This window comes from Arvicanthis niloticus, chromosome 11, assembly GCF_011762505.2.
Source record: "Arvicanthis niloticus isolate mArvNil1 chromosome 11, mArvNil1.pat.X, whole genome shotgun sequence".
In the NCBI taxonomy this organism is placed as follows: domain Eukaryota; kingdom Metazoa; phylum Chordata; class Mammalia; order Rodentia; family Muridae; genus Arvicanthis; species Arvicanthis niloticus.
Window position 1 is genome coordinate 55818781 of NC_047668.1, and position 17884 is coordinate 55836664.

Sequence of the window (17884 nt, forward strand, 5' to 3'; positions counted from 1 at the left end):
TGCCATGGATTTTAGATGTGTGAGATAATAAGAAATATGCATGTTGGTCTGTGGCCTGGCTCTTGACAATTTCTGTGAGCCATGGGCACTAAGCGAATCTTGTTTTTAGGTTTAGTCTCTGCCTTGGTTCCTGAGATAGAGCTCCTAATACCCTTACTGATGGTGGAACAGGGGCCGGGGGTAATTTTTGTTCTGGTAGTCTTTGATGCTGGTTCCTGATAAGTTTTCTAAGTCACAGGGACACCTGGTTCAGTTCCCAGATTCCTCAGAATCTCCTGTGTGAGAAGATCTTTTGTTCTAATCAAGTGATTAGATAAGGCTCTTGGATACCCTCAGCTTGGAAGTTGGCTGCTTTGGCCCCAGTCTGTGAGATTACCCTTGGAACTCGAAGCTCCAGTCACTAACCTCAGGCAGTAAAGAGTGTGGTGAGTGAACACCAGCAGCCAATGGCTTAATCACCTCCGTAAGTAATGAAGCTTCATAACCTTCCCCGCTCCTCCGGGAAATGATTGTGAGTGCTTCTGGATGGCTGGACATGTTCCTTGCCTGAGGAGGGCATGGGAGCTCTGTGTCCATTCCCGTGTGGTTCCCACGTATCTTTTCATATTCCTCTACTCATCAGTATCCTTCATTGTGTCCCCTAAGAATAAATGTGAGAACATAAATAGTCACCCTAAATTCTGTGAGTTGGTTAAGTCCATGGGAGAAGTTACAGGGACCCCTATTTATACTGTCTGATGTACATGTTATTTACCTACCTACTCTTGAAACTGGCTTCTGAGTCCTTCAGTCTGTCTATTAGGTTGATGATGTCAGAATCTGATTTTCACATCTCCACTTCCTCCATTCTTATCTATTTTCTTCATATTTTTGCTAGAGTTACTGGCACAATTGGTATCTGTTCAACGCTAGCCTTTTTTTTTTTTTTTTTTTTTTTTTTTTTTTGCTTCTCTTGACCTCTGCCCCCGTTTTTATTCTCACTTTCATTGTTTTCTGCTTTTATTCATGTTTATTTTCTATTTTCTTATTTGGAGTTTAGTTTGCTGGGTTTCTTTTTGTTTGTTTTCTATAGTCATAAGGTGGATGCTTGAGTAGTTGGCTTGAGAACCTTTTTTGCCAGTGAGAAGTGATCAACCTCTCCTGTTTGCTTCCTCCCAATTGTGTGGTCAAGCTGCTGTTTTCAGTATCGTTTTACAAATCACTTCTGCGTGTATAGTACGTATGTGGAAATACAGCTTTTCTCCTTTTAAAAGCTTATTTTATGTGTATGGGTACTTTGCGTGCATGTGTATCTGTGTATCACATGTGTGCAGTGTCCTCAGATTCCCTGGAAATGGAGTTGCAAACAGTTGTTAACCACCATGTAGGTGCTGGAAATCAAAACCAGATTCTCTCGGAGAGCAGCCAGTGCTCTTAACCACTGAACCATCTGTCTCTGGTTCCCCTTTCTCTCTCCTTTTTATACATTTTGCTAGATAGTACTCTGTCACTCATTTCATCCTTCCTGTGCATTGCTCCCAGTCCTTCTTTAATCCTCGGGATGACGAGGCCAGTGTTCTACCACCGAGTTACATCTCCAGCCCTTCTTTAATTTTATTTTGAGACAGATTCTTGCTACAAACTTACTGCCTCAAAGTCTTCTGTGTAGATGAAATTTTAGGTGTGTTACCAAGCCTCGCCTTGCTATCTGCTTTGACTATTGTTTCTCTTGGATTTATTTCTTTTTAATGGCCTTAACACCTACCCCCACTTTGTGAGTGCTGAGATGACAGAGGTGTGCCACCCAGGACAGGAGTTCACACTAGGCAAGCATCCCACTTTCTTAGTGCATCCTCAGCCCTTAGCACTAATTCCTCATCTTCCATCATTTTGTTGTTGTTGTTTGTTTTTTCGGTTTTTCGAGACAGGGTTTCTCTGTGTAGTCCTGGCTATCCTGGAACTCACTCTGTAGACCAGGCTGGCCTTGAACTCAGAAATCCGCCTGCCTCTGCCTCCCAAGTGCTGGGATTAAAGGCGTGCGCCACCACCGCCCGGCTGGAGAATACCGTGACTTCCCCAAGTTCAATGAGATAGGTAGGTGTCGTTAGCAATCATTCTAGCATTCGTGAATATAGGGGTTCTTTGAGAAAAAAATGGAGCAAGTGTTTTGTTTTTTCTTTGGTTTTTTGATTTTCAAGAAAGGGTTTCTTCGTGTAGCATTGTCTGTACTGGAACTAGATCTGTTGACCAGGCTGGCTTTGAATTCACAGAGATGCTCCTGCCTCTGTCTCCTGATTAAAGTTGTGTGCCATCACTACCTGGCTGAAAATGGAAAGGTTTTATCTTCCTGCATCTCGCCCCCAACCCCTGTGTGTATTTGTCTCTTTTGTTAAGAGCCCAGTTGACATAGATAATTGCATTTCTATACTACTTCCCCTGCTTGTTGTGTCTGGGTAACACCGGACACATGAAGACTTATTTTTTTTTTATTTTTTATTGGATATTTTATTTACATTTCAGATGTAATCCCCTTTCTCCTTCCCCCCCCCCTACCCAGGAAACCCCTATCCCATCCCCCCTCCTCCTGTTTCTATGAGGATATGCCCCCACCTACCCTCCCAACTCCCCACCCACGATTTCCCCCACACTGGGGCGTCCAATACTACTTGATTTCTATATTTTATACTTTGAGGTCTGTAGGTGTGGCGGTACTGGGTAGGACTTTCTTGTAAGGCCTGTGCTTTGCCTGCACACTGCATCCAACCGCCTCATCATGCCAACATTTGAGAGACTAAGATAGGAGGATTGCTCTGAGTTCACAGCCAGCCTGGGTATCTAAATCATGGCGGGACAGAAAACCTCATGTAAAAATGTAAAAACAGAGTATACTTTTTAAACTCAACTAAATATTCTTTAGACACTGACTTTTTTTCTCATATAATGAAATGGCTGTTTGACGGAAGAGTATTTCTCATCATTCCAGACCCATATTGCCTTACATATAGAATGTTGTCTTTATTTCTGAAGAATTATATATTTGTAAACCCCTTCCTCATTTTAGTTACTTATGGGGTTTCTTGTTTTGTGAATAAACTCACTGAGATGTCATAGTTAAAAATTCAGCTATAATAAAAAACTCTTGTAGACCACGTTCTTCTTCCAGATGTGATACTTTCAAATACAAGGAAGGTCGGCAAGTGGGAAGCACTGTATTTTCTTTTGTTTTTCTAGTACTCAAGATTGAATCCAGGACCTCAGGCATGAATTTACTCTACACTAAGCTGTATCTCCAGTCTGGGAAACATTCTCTGGGCTCTGTGAATGTAACAGAGTATTTGCCTTTTTTTTTTTTTTTTTTTTTTTTGGTTTTTCGAGACAGGGTTTTTCTGTATAGCCCAGGCAGTCCTAGAACTCACTCTGTAGACCAGGCTGGCCTCGAACTCAGAAATCCGCCTGCCTCTGCCTCCCAAGTGCTGGGATTAAAGGTGCGTGCCACCACAGCCCTGCTGATAGTATTTGCCTTTTTACAACCAATATAATAATCTCTTTCATTGCAGAGTTGTTTTGTTCTAAGTTACAGTGAAACTTTGTGATCACAGACTTTATAAGATTACTGCTGGTGCTGGAGAGATGGCTTAGCTGTTAAGAGCATGGACAGTTCTTCCAGAGGTCCGAGTTCAATTCCCAGCAACCACATGGTGGCTCACAACTATCTGTAATGGGATCTCATGTCGTCTTCTAGTGTGTCTGAAGACAGTTATATAAAATAAATAAATCTTAAAAAAAAAAGATTACTGCAAAAGACCCACTGCTAGCCTGCACATGCTGACTTTAAGCAGCTAGTGAAGTTCTGTCTCTGCAGTGACAGCAGGTGTGACTGAAGCGAAGCCACACTAGTGCTGCCCGCCCTTCTCTGCTGCAGGTGCACAGCATGCATCATGTCTTCCTTTCATCTTTCCAGTGTTATCCTTCCCCTCACAGTGCTGTACTGTGAGACAGATGTGGTTGGGCTTCTCAGAATAAATACTTAACATCATTGCAGAAAGACTGTTGCAAGAAAAACAAAGATGAACATTCTATGAAATCTTCATAGCAGTGTGTACCTGGCATTTAGTGTGTGATGATAAACTGCTGTTATCCTGATGTTGGGTGTATTTTTAAATTGGATTCAAAGGATGAAAAGTGGAGTTATAAATGTGGTAAAATTAAAGTATTTAAGGGCAAGAATCAGATTATCAGTTGTTCAGTTTTAGAGATGCATTTGGTTACTTTTGTAGTTTCAGATAGCAATTATTTCTATTATTTGTTTTGCAGTGAGGGCCGAGGCAAGTTGACCGTATTTTCAGTTAAAGCTATGTTAGCAACCATGTGTGGTGGAAAAATGCTGGACAAATTGAGATGTAAGTATTTTCATATTATTTGAAAGTTTTTGTTTTCAAATTAGGATGTTTAAACTATTTTAAGTGAATAGAAGTTTATAGAACTTTGGATGAGGCTACATTGTAGCAGTTGACTCCAAGGACATGAGTTGTTCCACCTGCTGCTCAGATGGACAAGCCAGCTTCTCTTCTCGTTAGTGTTTTTTAAAGTGAGAAAACTGAAGTTTAGAATAATGGTATTGACATTTTAAAAATCCTTTAAAATGCCTTACATATCAGTAGAAATGTGATTGGAGATGACTGTATTTTTAGTTAAAAAATAAGTTTAATTACTTTTACTAGTCTTGGTCAAGTTTAGCCTTCTTACTAACTCCATTCTTCACCAGGTGATGTTTGCTGGGACCAAACTGTTCCTCAGCAGTCAGAAATCGACCACTCTATATCCCTCCCGCCTGCCCTCTGTCCTCTGCCAGTGATTTTCCTTCTGTTGCTGTTGTTTGCTTTGTTGTTTTCTGCCCCCCCTCCCCGTTTTCTTTGGGATGCCGTTTCTGCATTTACTATTCCGTAGATAGTATTAGAGGGAGACTAGCTCACATCGGATAAGATGGAATTTATAACTATTTAATTTTGCTGCGTGTGGTCTTACCCAGCTCTCAGTTTAGGCAACACTTTCTTTCCTGCTACAGAGGGAGGCAGTGGGGCACTCATCGCCTGGGTTTATTCTGTTTTGTTTTCTTTTCATGAGGCAGGATTTCTGTGTGTAGCCTTGTCTATCCTGGAACTCTCTAGACCAGGCTGTCCTTGAACTCTTGGAGATTCTATGGGCCTCTGTCTTCCCAGTGCTGGGATTAAAGATGGGCACTACCATGCCAGGTTTACCGCCTAGCTTTGAGTTACTCCTTTTCTCCACTGTGTTAATACTGTCACAGAAGAGACACACCCAGGGTCAGGTGCCACATTTCAGAGAAATGAAAGCAAAGCTGTGGGTTTTAATGAAGTGTTGAAATTATGTGTGTTGTGGCCAGGGTAGATGACTCAGGAGCTAAAAGGACTTGTTGGAAGCCTAATAGGGCCTCAGAACCCACACAGTGGGCAGAGATGACCAGTCCCTGGGAGTTTCAGGATGCACACACACAGATAGCAAGATCATTTAAAAAGACAGAATTCTAGCTTTTTATGTTTGAATGAAACATAATTACATCCATATTACTTCTTTTAAAAGATCTCCATAAAAAGGATAAAAAAGAAAGAATAAGAAAAATCTTACATAAGTGACCCTTAGCATTTGCAGTCTGTGTTGTTCAGGTGTCCACTATACTGTGCTCCTATTTTGATTTTATTGTTTGGTTGTGTGTCCTTTGTCACTGGCTAATTGGATGGTGTTAGAGGTACGCTATCTTTAGAGATCTCTCTTGGCTTCTGACTTGCTTGTTTTTATATACCACTGGCAGAGAAACATTGCCAATGTAATATTCTACTTAAGCAGTTATTATGGGAGAAAAACCAGAAACCCGTATTTGTATAGTCAGTTTTGGCTGCCATGAGAGTCATTCTACCTGGGTGCCCCATTCTTGGATGTGCTCTTTGGTTGAGGCAGCTGAGTAGTGGCATAGGCAACAGAGAGGGAGGACACTGCTTGGTAGCACCCACTCAGTGTACTTTATTTTCTTCTCCTGTTTGTGGGTTTAGTTTCCATGCATGCTCCAACCTCCTCCTTCTTACTGCATTCTGTTTCCTGTAATAAAGGTCCCACTGTATTAAGCTTTACTGTGTAGACCACACCTCAGCATTTATCTCTCTCTCTTTTTAACCCCTTTGCATCTTGCCTTTTAGAATTTTTTAACTAAAAATTTTCCTTTATTTTCCTCTCCATTTTTCTAGACATTATTTTTATTTTTGTGCATATGTTTGTGCCTGCTTGTCTGCATGTGCACTGTGTTCATACAGGTACCTTCACAGACAAGAAGGTGGTATTGGATTGGCTGGAACTGGAGTTACGGAGGTCGTAAATTGCCTGATGTAGGTGCTAGGAACAGTACCCAGGTCTTCCATGAGAAAGCAAATGGTTTTAAATGCTGATGTCTTCAGTCCACCCTTCCACCTCTTAAATTTGATTTTTTTTTTAAAATATCAAAATAGTATTTTAAGTAACTTAACAAACATTTGTGTTTTGGCTGTGAATTGTGTTAAAAATTTTCAGAAATGCTTTGAGTATTTCTAACTATAAGACATTTGCAGGAAGCTGGGCAGTGGTGGCACACACCATTAATCCCGGCACTTGGGAGGCAGAGGCAGGTGGATTCCTGAGTTCAAGGCCAGCCTGGTCTACAGAGTGAATTCCAGGACAGCCAGGGCTATACAGAGAAACCCTGTCTCCAAAAAAAAAAAAAAAAAAAGACATTTGCAAGAATGTTCCTTATCATGGTCCTTAGGATTGTATTTCTGTATTGGAAGGTAATTTACATAGGATTCTAAATGCCAGTGATTAGTAGTCTGCGTATAGACTTTAGTTAAAGACATATCAAAACTCAATATCAGCAGCTCCCAGTGGAGCAGCCCCTGCAGGCTGAAGCCATCTGCTAAACCAGACTCAGTTCATACTGGATGCGACTACTCTAAACTCCTTCTAGTAGCACTAAAAGTGGCAAATGATTTGTTTACTTTATATATTTATTATTTATATGTTTGCTTTAAATTTTACTTATAAGCTAGTGTTATTAAGTAGAGTAACAGATGTATGGAGAAGACTGTAAAAGTGCTTTTATTTATTCAGTGGACTTGTGGGGATACAGTCAGGTGTACCTCAAGTTACAGACACACACACACCTCATACTTCTTTCTTTATTCCCATTTTTTGAGCTCGTAGTAATATAACAAAGCCTAACAATGCTCCCACCTCAACCGTAGACAGTCTAAATAAATCAAGATGCTAACAGCAGTTCTCCCTGTTGAGCACAATGGGTTTCAGCAGTGCCATTGTATGCATCTTATACATGTCTCTGAAAAACTGCATTTTGAGTAGAGAAAAGTTAACTTGAGATTCTTTCTGCTCTGTTTGCTCAAAAGTGACTTTTCTACCTATTGTTTCAGTTGCTTGCTTCTGGTATTTCATTAACAGGCGGCAAAGAGGCCTCTGGCTTCAGTTCAACAGTTTCCCTGTTCAAAAGTCTTCTTCCTTCTCCTGGGTCTTAATCACCTGTCACTCCATTCTCACCCTCATGGTAGCTGCTAGCCAGCTCTTGACTTCTCTTTTAATCTGCATCAGTGATGCCCATATTTAGCATTTCTGGAATAACTGGAATGTTTTAGAACTGGAAGCAAGTAAGAAATGTTCTCTATATCTGCATTTTATGAACTATAAAAAAAAGCAAAAAATAAGAGAAGCTGTATTGGTCGGTCTTCTCTAGAGGAACAGAACACACACACACACACACAAATAAACCTCTGTCTGTCTGTCTGTCTGTCTGTCTGTCTGTCTTGGGGATTTACTAGAATGGCTTACAGGCTGGTCCAGCTAGCCTAACAATGGCTGCCTACCAATAGAACATCCTAGAATCCAGTAGTTGTTCAGTTTATGAGGCTGTTTGTCTCAGCTGGTTTTCAGTATATGACAGAATTTCAAAGAAGGCTCTAATGCCAGAGAAGGTATGGATTTGCCAGACATAGAGCAGAAAGAGCAGAAAGCGGGCATAGAGTGGAAGCTTCCTTCTTCCATCCTTTATATAGGCTACCACAAGAAGGTGTGACCCAGATGAACCATCCCACCTCAGAAGATCCAGATTAAAAACGAGTCTTCCCATTTCAAATGCCTTAATTAAGAAAAAGAAAACAGGTGTCCCCAGTCCCTTGGGTTTTAGTTAATTCCAGATGTAGTTAAGTTGACAGCCAAGAACAGCCATCACAGAAGCCAAGAACTCTTTGTAAGGTGGGTGTAGCTGAATCAGCTTTGTTTCAGATGAGCCAATCTCTCCTGACTTCATCAGTGACATGGGATTTTAACCAGTTTGAGAATGCAGTGTGCCTTGTACTTAGTAACAGTGTGCGCTTATCAACATGGTTTTCCTGGTTAAGTCATCCAGTTGGCTGAGCGATGGCAGGAGTTGGGAGTCACCTTTACCATGGAACATTCATGTAAAAGGAGAATGTCTGTCCATTTATAGACTTGTCCCTTTAGTCTGAACAGTTCTGTAACCTTGCAGAAGCCTGTCATGGGTTTCAAGAGGATGAAAGGAGGAGACACGGACAGATGGAAGCAGTCGGTAGAAAGAGGGCTGTTATCAGTAGGAACAAAAATCAAATGTTGTGCTGCTAGGTCAGTAGTATTGTGCCTGTTACACAAGGGAAGGAGCATTTTAGAAACTGCATGAGACATGTACGTTGAAGGGTTCAGTTGTGAGTTTTCCACAAGGGATAAAGCCTACTTTCCCCGCCACCTCATCTTTCAGCTAGGAGCAACTGTTGGGGAACTGGCATACTTTCTTTCAGAGCTGTATAAATAGAAAATTCATCCTGTATGCCAAAAAGGGATAGGGTTTTAATTAGAGAACTAATATATTTTTTCTTTCAGTGCTAAGAATGGAACCTGTGGTCTCACACCTGTTACACACCCTCTATTACCACCAAGCCCATGTTCTTGGTGTTTTAATTGAATTTTATTTACTTCTTTAGGCTTTGTTATATGCAAGTAGTAAATTACACTTACTTAGATTCATTACTTGTTATGCTTCATTTGAGATTAGCTTAGTTTTGCACCACTTTTTCTGCAGATACAGGAAGCCTATTTAAAAAAACAAAACCAAACAAACAAACAAAAAAAAAAAACCCCACTAGTTAAACCAGTAACTCCAGAAGTAATGAGTTACTTTATTATGCCTTCAGTATCTGGATCTAGCTGTGCTTTTCTTAAAACAAACAAATGTGTTTCTTTTTTCCCTCCTCTTATAGTCTGTGCCTTTTTCATGATTAGAAAATCACTACTTTGAGTTCATTCAACATGACATAGAAAGTGAGTGGAATTGAAAATAATACATTTCTGTGAGTGTGGCTAGTCATGTGATTCTTTGTGTGTTATTTTTCTCATTGTGCTTTTAAATGAATTAGATGTAGACTTGTTGTGTTTGTGATCATGATACTGCATACCTGTACGTATGTGGCAGTGAAAGTCTCTAGTTGCTATGAATTACTCATTGTCTTATTGGAATAAGACAATTTTGTATAAATGTATGTGACTACATTAATAGTAACAGAAAACTTGATTAACAAGTGACTTAAATACATTGGGCTTTATATTCCTCATGCAAAAATAAGTCCAGAGGCTGCTGAGTTTAAATTTGATCCCATGACCTGCGGGTATCATCAGACTCCAGTTCCTCCCATCTTCCTGCTCTGACATGTGGTACCCTCCTTAGGGTAATAAGATGGATTGCTACCTCCTGGGCTCAGGTATTCATTCCAGGCAGAAAGAAGGTACCTCTGATAGGAAACCAACACTTCTCCAGAAATCTACTCCAGAGATACAGTGGGACTGGAGGCAGGAAGACTTTTTTAAAAAACAAAAACAAAAACAAAAAACTTGCACACTGCCTCAGTAAACACTGTCAGGATTCAGTCAGTGAATGAGAGGGAAGGTCCTTAGCATTACATGGATGCCCGGAGGTGTCTGCCACACCTCATACTGACCCTTTGTTCTCACTCTGACTCTGGTGTGATTGCATTCAGCAGCCAGCTGTGTAACAATGGAATCACCTCTCTTCATTTTAAGCATCTCTGAGCTCTCCCAGTCCTTCCTAAGTGTGAATCAGTACTGATTGAAGGCAGGCTTCACTTGCAAACATGGTAGGCCCCATGCAGTTAGTGTGAATACTAGGGATGGTACCCATCTCCAGTGTGTTTATTTCAGTCAGGTTTTTCTTTCATCCTGTGCAGTTCCTAGCACTGAAATGTCTTGATTTTGATCTCTTTCTCCATCACTGGCCACCACTTCTGTAGTCCATACTCTGGTGTGCACAGCTTTGCTGCAGGCGGCTGCAGATCCGGTCCATCTTCTCCTTGTCACATTTACTAGCTGTCTAATCCTGAGAGGTAGCTTTTAAACACTTAAACATTTTAAAATCAAATTCAACTCCTTTGTCTCTCAAAGTTTCTTTAATAGCAGAAATACCATATTTATTTCCCAATGTCAGTGTTCTGCACAAGTCAGAATGTTTCTTTCAGAGCTGGCTTCTCAGTTACCACCAGAGGAGGACATAGCAATGAATCTTAGGGAGAGACACTTGGACTCTTTCGTCTGGTTGTGGCTCTTGATCCCATTTGTATCCTGCTTCTACCTCATTGTTCCAAATCTTTTTTAGGCTCTAGATACTAAAGTCCTTTTCTTTAGACTTGTTTGGGGGTGAGATCACTCCCTAGCATCACATAAACCAAAACTGGAGAGGCAAGGGAGGGAGAGGCAGAACCACCAGACGTACAAGGGCATTCTTGACTGTGTAGTAAATTCTACACCAGTGTAGCACCTATTAAATCCTGTCTCAACAAACAAACAAACAAAGCCCCAAACTTCCTTTTTTTTAATATAAAATTTATTTTTATTTTATGTTCATTGGTGTTTTGCCTACATGTATGTCTGTATGAGGGTGTCAGAGCCCTGTAACTGGAGTTACAGACATGTGTGAGCTGCTGTGTGGGCTCTGGGAATTGAACCCCGTTCCTCTGGAAGAACAGACAATGCTCTAAACCACTGAGCCATCTCTCCAGCCCTACCAGAATATTTCTTGACAATCCTTTTTGTGACTTGTCCTTTCTGCTCTGTCTTCTAATTAATGTATGTTTGTTTTACTGAGAATTGAACCCAAGTCTTATGCAGGATAGGAAAGTGATTTGTCATTGAACAGTCTCCACTCCTTGTCTTACTTTGTGTCTTCATCTTCTCACATATAATTTAAGATCTCAAAGTTTTTCTACTTCTGGGGGAACTTACACATTTGCCTTTCCTTCCTCCTCTTCCGGCATCTGTCCATCCGTCACTCTATCCTCTACCCTGTCTGTGATGCTAGCTATTTAGATCTCTACTTCATCCTACTCATTCTTTCTTGTGACCTTTGGTCCTTTTGGGGAGGATACTGTAGCCGAGCCTTAGACCTCATGCGGGCTAAGCAGGCACTGTGTTCTGAGTTGGGCTCATCCCCTGTGTGTGCTCTTGTTTCATAGTGGCAATGCCTCTTTCAATATGTTTATTTTAAAGTTCTTCATTCATTTGTTCTCTCCTCCTGCTTCCTTTTCCTCCTCTGATTTTTAGGAACACTGTCTTTTTATGTACCTGTGGCTGGCCTCTAGCTTGCTATGTAGACCAGGATGTCTTCAGAGTCATGGAACTTCTGCCTCTACCTCCTGAGTGTTGGACACTGGTAAACACCACCACACCCAACTACCACACCTAGCCAATGTTTCTGAAGTTGGTATATATTGTTCTGTCTGTTGATATTTTAAAGTAGTTTATTTTTATCTTATCATAAATTATAACTTTTTGATTTTTGTTTTTTCAAAGGTTTATTTGTCAGTGACTTTATTTGTTTGGGCACTCAGTCTGCATGTATGACTGCATACCAGAAGAGGGCATCAGTTTCCACTATTGATGCCTGTGATCCTCTATGTGGGTGCTGGGAATTGAACTTAGGGTCCCTAGAAGAGCAGAACAGCCAGTGCTTTTAACCACTGAGCCATTTCTCCAGCCTCTAAATTATATCTTGAAGGAATATAATTTGATAACATTTACTCCAGATTCAGATAGGTATGGATTTAAAATTTAATTTAACCATTGGTTAACTTTTAGGCCTTAAGCAAGCAGTTGAGGTCACGTTCCCTTGTCACTTGGTTTTGAGCTCCTGGTTATCTTTCCTTTCTCTCCACTCTGGATGAAAAGAGGAATGACTGAGACAAGAACTCTGTACAGAGAAATGAGAAGTGTTGCTAGAGTTACCTTTTTCATCTTCTTTGCCAGTCTTTCTGTTAAAAACAGGATTTTAACGTATCAAAATATCTTGGGATAAAAGCATTTATATGGCATATTAGTTACTTGCCCGTTACAGTAATAGAATACTCTGACAAAAACAAGTTAGGAGGAAGTGGTTTATTTTGGCTCTTAGTCCTAGAGGGGAAAAGTTCATCACCAGGCAAGGGCATGGCGGCAGGAGTGTGAGGCTGGCCCTGCAGTCAGGAAGCAGTGATCACATTTCGTCTACAATAAGAAGCAGAGAGGGGTTGGGGGAGGTGAGGTCAGCCCTAACAACAATCAAAACGTCTGTCCCTATCCCACAGGTAAGTGTAGTCTTTACCCTTCATCAAGGAAACACGTGGAGACCACTATAGAAAACTACAACCAGTCAGAATGCAGAGTTGTGGAGCTCAGTTCCTGTAGCTAAGGTCAAGGAACTTTGAAGAAAAGAGGGTGGCAAGATTTTAAGAGCCCGGGAATCAGGGAGTTTGTGGTCCAAGGTGTGCAGCTAAGAGTATATCTAGCACAAAAGGCTTACTGGGGGAGTGGAGAAAGCAAAAGACCATCTCAGAGTGAGGATGGGGGGTGGAGGGGGAGTGAGGGAGACAGAAAAAGACAGAGAGATACAGAGACACACAGAGAGACACAGAGAGAAACACACACAGGGGTGTGTGCAAGAGAGTTAGACAAAGAGACTGGCAAGAGATCGAGAGATAGAAGGAACAAGACAGAACAATCTGGGGTGGCTTGGGTCTTTTAAAGGGGTGCATGCCACCTACATACAACTCTAGTCAGAGTGAAATACTCGGTGGCTGGTGATGATGTACGTAAAGCTGCCCAAGCTGCTGCAGCTGAAAGGCAGGCAGGCACCAAATTTACAACAGCTACACCCATAAAGTCTTGACAACAGGACCAATTAAACATGAGCTGAATAATGGCAATACCAATAGATATGCCAAAGTGGACAGGGAAAAGTCCACATGGCCTCAGCTCTGCACAAAGAACTACAGGACTAAAGAATGCTGGGAGTGGGAGAAACTGTCTTCCTCAGAGAAAAACACCAATCATCCAATGCCAAGTGATCAGCTCTGAAAACATGCATACAAGGTTGTATACATATAAAACACACATCCATATAAAACATTATACAGACTGAGCAGATTGTCTTTAGGGTGTGTGCTTGTGTGTGTGTGTGTGTGTGTACTAAAAGGCCATGTTAGTATAATTTTAAAATTGATAATTTTTTATCTATTTCAACAAGCTTCCAAATAAATGAGATAGAAACTAAATGATTTGTTTAATAGGCTTTATGGCACAGTATCTGAGCAGTTAATAATCTATTCTATTCCTCTAAGCTGATCTGGCTGCCTCCCAGCCAACATCCCTGAGATACTTGCATTTTAGTATTAGTCTGGCTGTCTGTATGCCAGCTGTGATCCTGTGGGGGCTCCTGGATCCTTTCCTCCTGGCCAGTTCTTCCTCTCTCTTTCTCCCTCCCCTGGCTGGGATCAGAAATCCAGCCCTATTCTTTCCTGTGCTCAGCCATTGGCTGATCAGCTTTCATTAACAAGTCAAAGAATAAATGGGGAGCAATGTTTACACAACATTCAGGCAGGAGATACTTAGAATAAGTGTTAAAATGACAGGTCTGAAATGACACATCTGGATTGCAACAAGATGTGAGTGCAGAGAAACAGCATTTGAATAAAACAAGGACAATCTTTACACATGTACAATAACCTGCCTACATTTCCTCCTTTTAGTTCATTAAAGGCTCTTTCTCTTACAGTAATAAACTATATACAATAATAAAAATTATGAAGCAATTACGTAAGATTTACACTCACAATGTCCAGTCCATCTGCATTTGGCAACTTTTGATAAAATTCTCTACTATCTATTCTATCCTGGTGAGTTAAAGTTCTGTACTTAAATCATTCTCATCATTACTTATATAGACCTTCAAACATTTTCATAATTCTAACAACTTAAACTTACATGTAAGACTTTAATTATCTAGTCTTCAACCCCATCAGAGACCTGAGAAGGAATGCATATTACCTGAGTATGCAGGAAGTATAGGCAAACAGCTTCCAAAATTATAAAAATGATAGATACTGTTGGCTGTCTGGACAGTTCCTCCCCGCCCCCCCCCCCCAGCCAACCCACCCATTGTCTCTATAACATTAGAGCATCCATCTCCAGCCCAGTACATCTGACAGACTTTTTTTGTGAAGCAGGAATTATGAAGGATTGTTTACCTTGTCTTGGCAAAGCTCAGTAATTGACCTCTCTGTATCCAGGTTTGTCTATTCTGGACAGCATTCTGTCTTCAGTTGAAGTAAAGACCGTCTTTCCTAGTGGCTAGTTTGCAGTATTTGGAGCAAACTCCCTCCATATGGAGATTCTTTGATGTTCATCATCTTCTTTGAAGTAGAATGGGGGTGTAGCTAGGAGCTGACATGTCTCAAAGTCAAAAAAGACCTAAAATAATAAAACATCTTAAATTGTCATAGTCTATAGGTCTCTGAGGTTTTTGAAGACCATCTGTCTATCTAGTATATCTGAGTTGGCAAACACTGCTTGTTGCTAGCTGTTGCTATCTGACATGACCGTAAGTTTGATTGACTGTTAACTTGCATTACTTAATTATTCTAAACAGTTTGTAGTAGCACCCTTTAAAAGGATTGAAACTTAATACTGCATTTTTAAGAATCACCTAGGTGTAATACCTCAAACAAAATTTGAAAACATATATACATAGTGTATTATAGCCAAATATAATCCTATATCTGTATCAGTATTCAAGAGTCTAAATCAGTGTAACCAGATTCAATCATAATTTATATCAATCTACAAAGATCTATACCAATATAACAAAATATAACTTCAATTTTGTATTGGTATACAAAGATCTATATACCAATGTAAGACTTTTGATTTGTTAATGTTTTCTAGTTTAAACATAGATTCAGTAGGTAGCTGGATGGTTCAGTGGTTAAGAGCACTACTGCTCTTCCAAAGAAACCGGATTCAATTCCCAGAACCCACATGGCAGCTTATAATTGTCTGTAACTCCAAGATTTAATACCCTCACACAGACATATATGCAGACAAAAACACAGATAGTAAGGAAGAAAGACATGCTGTTTTAAAATTTTCTTAGACCAGTGGATTGGACAAATAAAAGCTAATTATCCTTCAATTCCATGGATTTAGAAAGGTGGGGGATGGAGAGACAGCTCAGCAGTTAAGAGCACTTGCTGCTCTTGCAGAAGATCTGGATTTGATTATCCACTCCTAAAGCAGGGAGCTCACACTGCCTGTAACTTCAGCTCCAGGTGATCCATCACCCTTCCCTGGTCTCTGTGGGTACTACTCTCATGTGTACAACCTCCATTTAAAACCTTTTAGAAAGGTAAGTGGACATTCACGAATGTTTTTTCCTCTTAATATTTACGTAGAATCTTAAATGGATAGGATTGAGGGGCCTTGTGAGCCAAGTAACTACACAGTGTTAATAAGTAGGAGAATGATTTGAATGTTAATTAAAAATTATAACTTTATGGTACTTGTGAATGATGCAATTTTAGTGGTATAGAAATAAGAGCCATTTATAATTTTAAAGAGATGGTATTTTCTTATAGTTTGGCTTTATTTGCTTTTGTTCTTACAGACATTTTCTCGCAGATGTCAGATTCCAATGGCTTAATGATGTTTGGCAAGCTTGACCAGTTTCTGAAGGAAGCCCTGAAGCTCCCAACAGCTGTCTTTGAAGGACCATCCTTTGGTTACACAGAGCACGCAGTCAGGACCTGTTTTCCACAGCAGGTAAGGACATTGACAGGACCTGGGGCTAAGGAGCCTCCATCTACCAGATCCTCAGGTGGCTTCTCCCAGGCAGCTTTAAAGGAAGAGTGCTAAGGAAAGGCAGGGGAGGGGCTGGAGTTCACCCGAGGACTCCTGTTCTTAGGTAAGGGAACGTTTGAAGGTTTTTGTTTTCGTTGTTTTTGTTTTTGTGGTAGAGGAAAAAGTTTATTATAGATAAAAGACAGAGTGTAGGTAGAGGTGGGGACATCTGGGAGAGCCCAGAGTGGACATGACCAGACTAAGCTGGGCTATGTGGGGAGATGGGGGTGGGGGAGAGAAAGAGGAGAGAGCAACCAGGTGCAGCAGCCAGAAGGCCAGAGATACCAACAAAATGAAATGAAAGCCATGTAAGTATTTTAAAGAAAACATTTTTTTGCATTGTTGTGACTGATGTATGATTTTTTTTTCTCTTCTTTTTGTCAAGTAATGTTCTCTAAATTTTAAGTACAGGAATATTTACCTAACGCTCTAGTGATAGTGGGTCATTGCTTTATGCATAGTGTTCATCTGCCTCTGCGGGGTACACTGAGCTTGCCTGTGACAGAGTCCGAAGTTTGACTTTTTTTCCTGGTTTTTACCTAGAGTCTGGTATAAGCATATTTCTGAGAGCTGACTCTGTCTCAGAGACTGGAGAGAAAGGAAAAATTCAAGAGTAGTTACTCCAGGTAGAGAGTAGATAAAAGAACCGTAATATTGCATTTAGAAAGTTATGAGAAACAGAAAATTCAGGGGAAATGATCTGGCTTAAAACTAGTAGAAAAAAATACCTTCCCAGAAGATACTTAGTTACCAAAGGAAACAGTAGCTTTACAGTTGGGAGACCCTAGCAGACGGGGGCATGACTTCAGCCCAGCCAGCAGTCACGTCAGCAGGAATGGGAGAATCTTAATAACTGGTCCGCCTGAGATGTGCTGCTCCCCTGCTCAGACCTCCCTGAGACCTCACAGCCTGAATGGAATGTTGCGGAAACATTCAAGGGTCCAGTTTGTGGCACCCCAATAGAGCCACATGTGAGTCTTGACAAATTCATGTAGCAATGTAGTTGACCTGTGCACAAAGTTATTAGAATTGTAAAGGTCCGAGGAAACATTCTGGATTAGAGCCTAGAAAGAGTTGAAAACTGTATGATCCAGGGCTTTTGTTCGTTTGTTTTTCTGTTACACCGGAAGTTGGAAAAATTTGAACAAAGTTTATAAGCAGATAATAGCATTCTGCCACGGAATGTTTTAATTTTGATATTTATTTTTAGCTATGTCAAAGAATTTTGTTTTAAAGAAATTTAGTCTAGGCCAGTCTTGGTGGTACATGTCTTTAATCCCAGAATTTGGGAGGCAAAGGCAAGTAGATTTCCACCTGGTCTACGGAGCGAATTCAAGGACATCTCTGTGTCTGTCTGTCTGTCTGTCTGTCTGTCTGTCTCTCTCTCTCTCTCTCTCTCTCTCACACACACACACACACACACACACACACACACACACACACACACACACACAGAAGGAGGGAAGGAGGAAGTGGTAGTGACACACACCTTTAATTCCAGCTCTAGGGAGGCAGAGGCAGGCGGATCTCTGTGAGTTTGAGGCCAGCCTTGCTCTATAGAGCAAGTTCCAGGACAGCTAGAGCTACACAGAGGAACCCTGTTTTGAAAAACTGTTAAAAAAAAAAA

The 17884-nt window shown here is 40.8% G+C and overlaps 1 protein-coding gene across 9 annotated transcripts in view; it reads left to right on the forward strand.

Annotated features, from left to right (window-relative positions):
* Window positions 1–17884, forward strand: part of Dtnb (dystrobrevin beta) — a 195132-nt gene that overhangs the window by 42896 nt on the left and 134352 nt on the right. For all 9 annotated transcript variants that reach the window (XM_076942210.1, XM_034513843.2, XM_076942214.1 and 6 more), the window contains exons 5-6: window positions 4294–4379; window positions 16025–16179. In XM_076942210.1, coding sequence (XP_076798325.1) covers window positions 4294–4379; window positions 16025–16179 — 241 coding nt within the window. The remainder of the gene's footprint in view (window positions 1–4293; window positions 4380–16024; window positions 16180–17884) is intronic.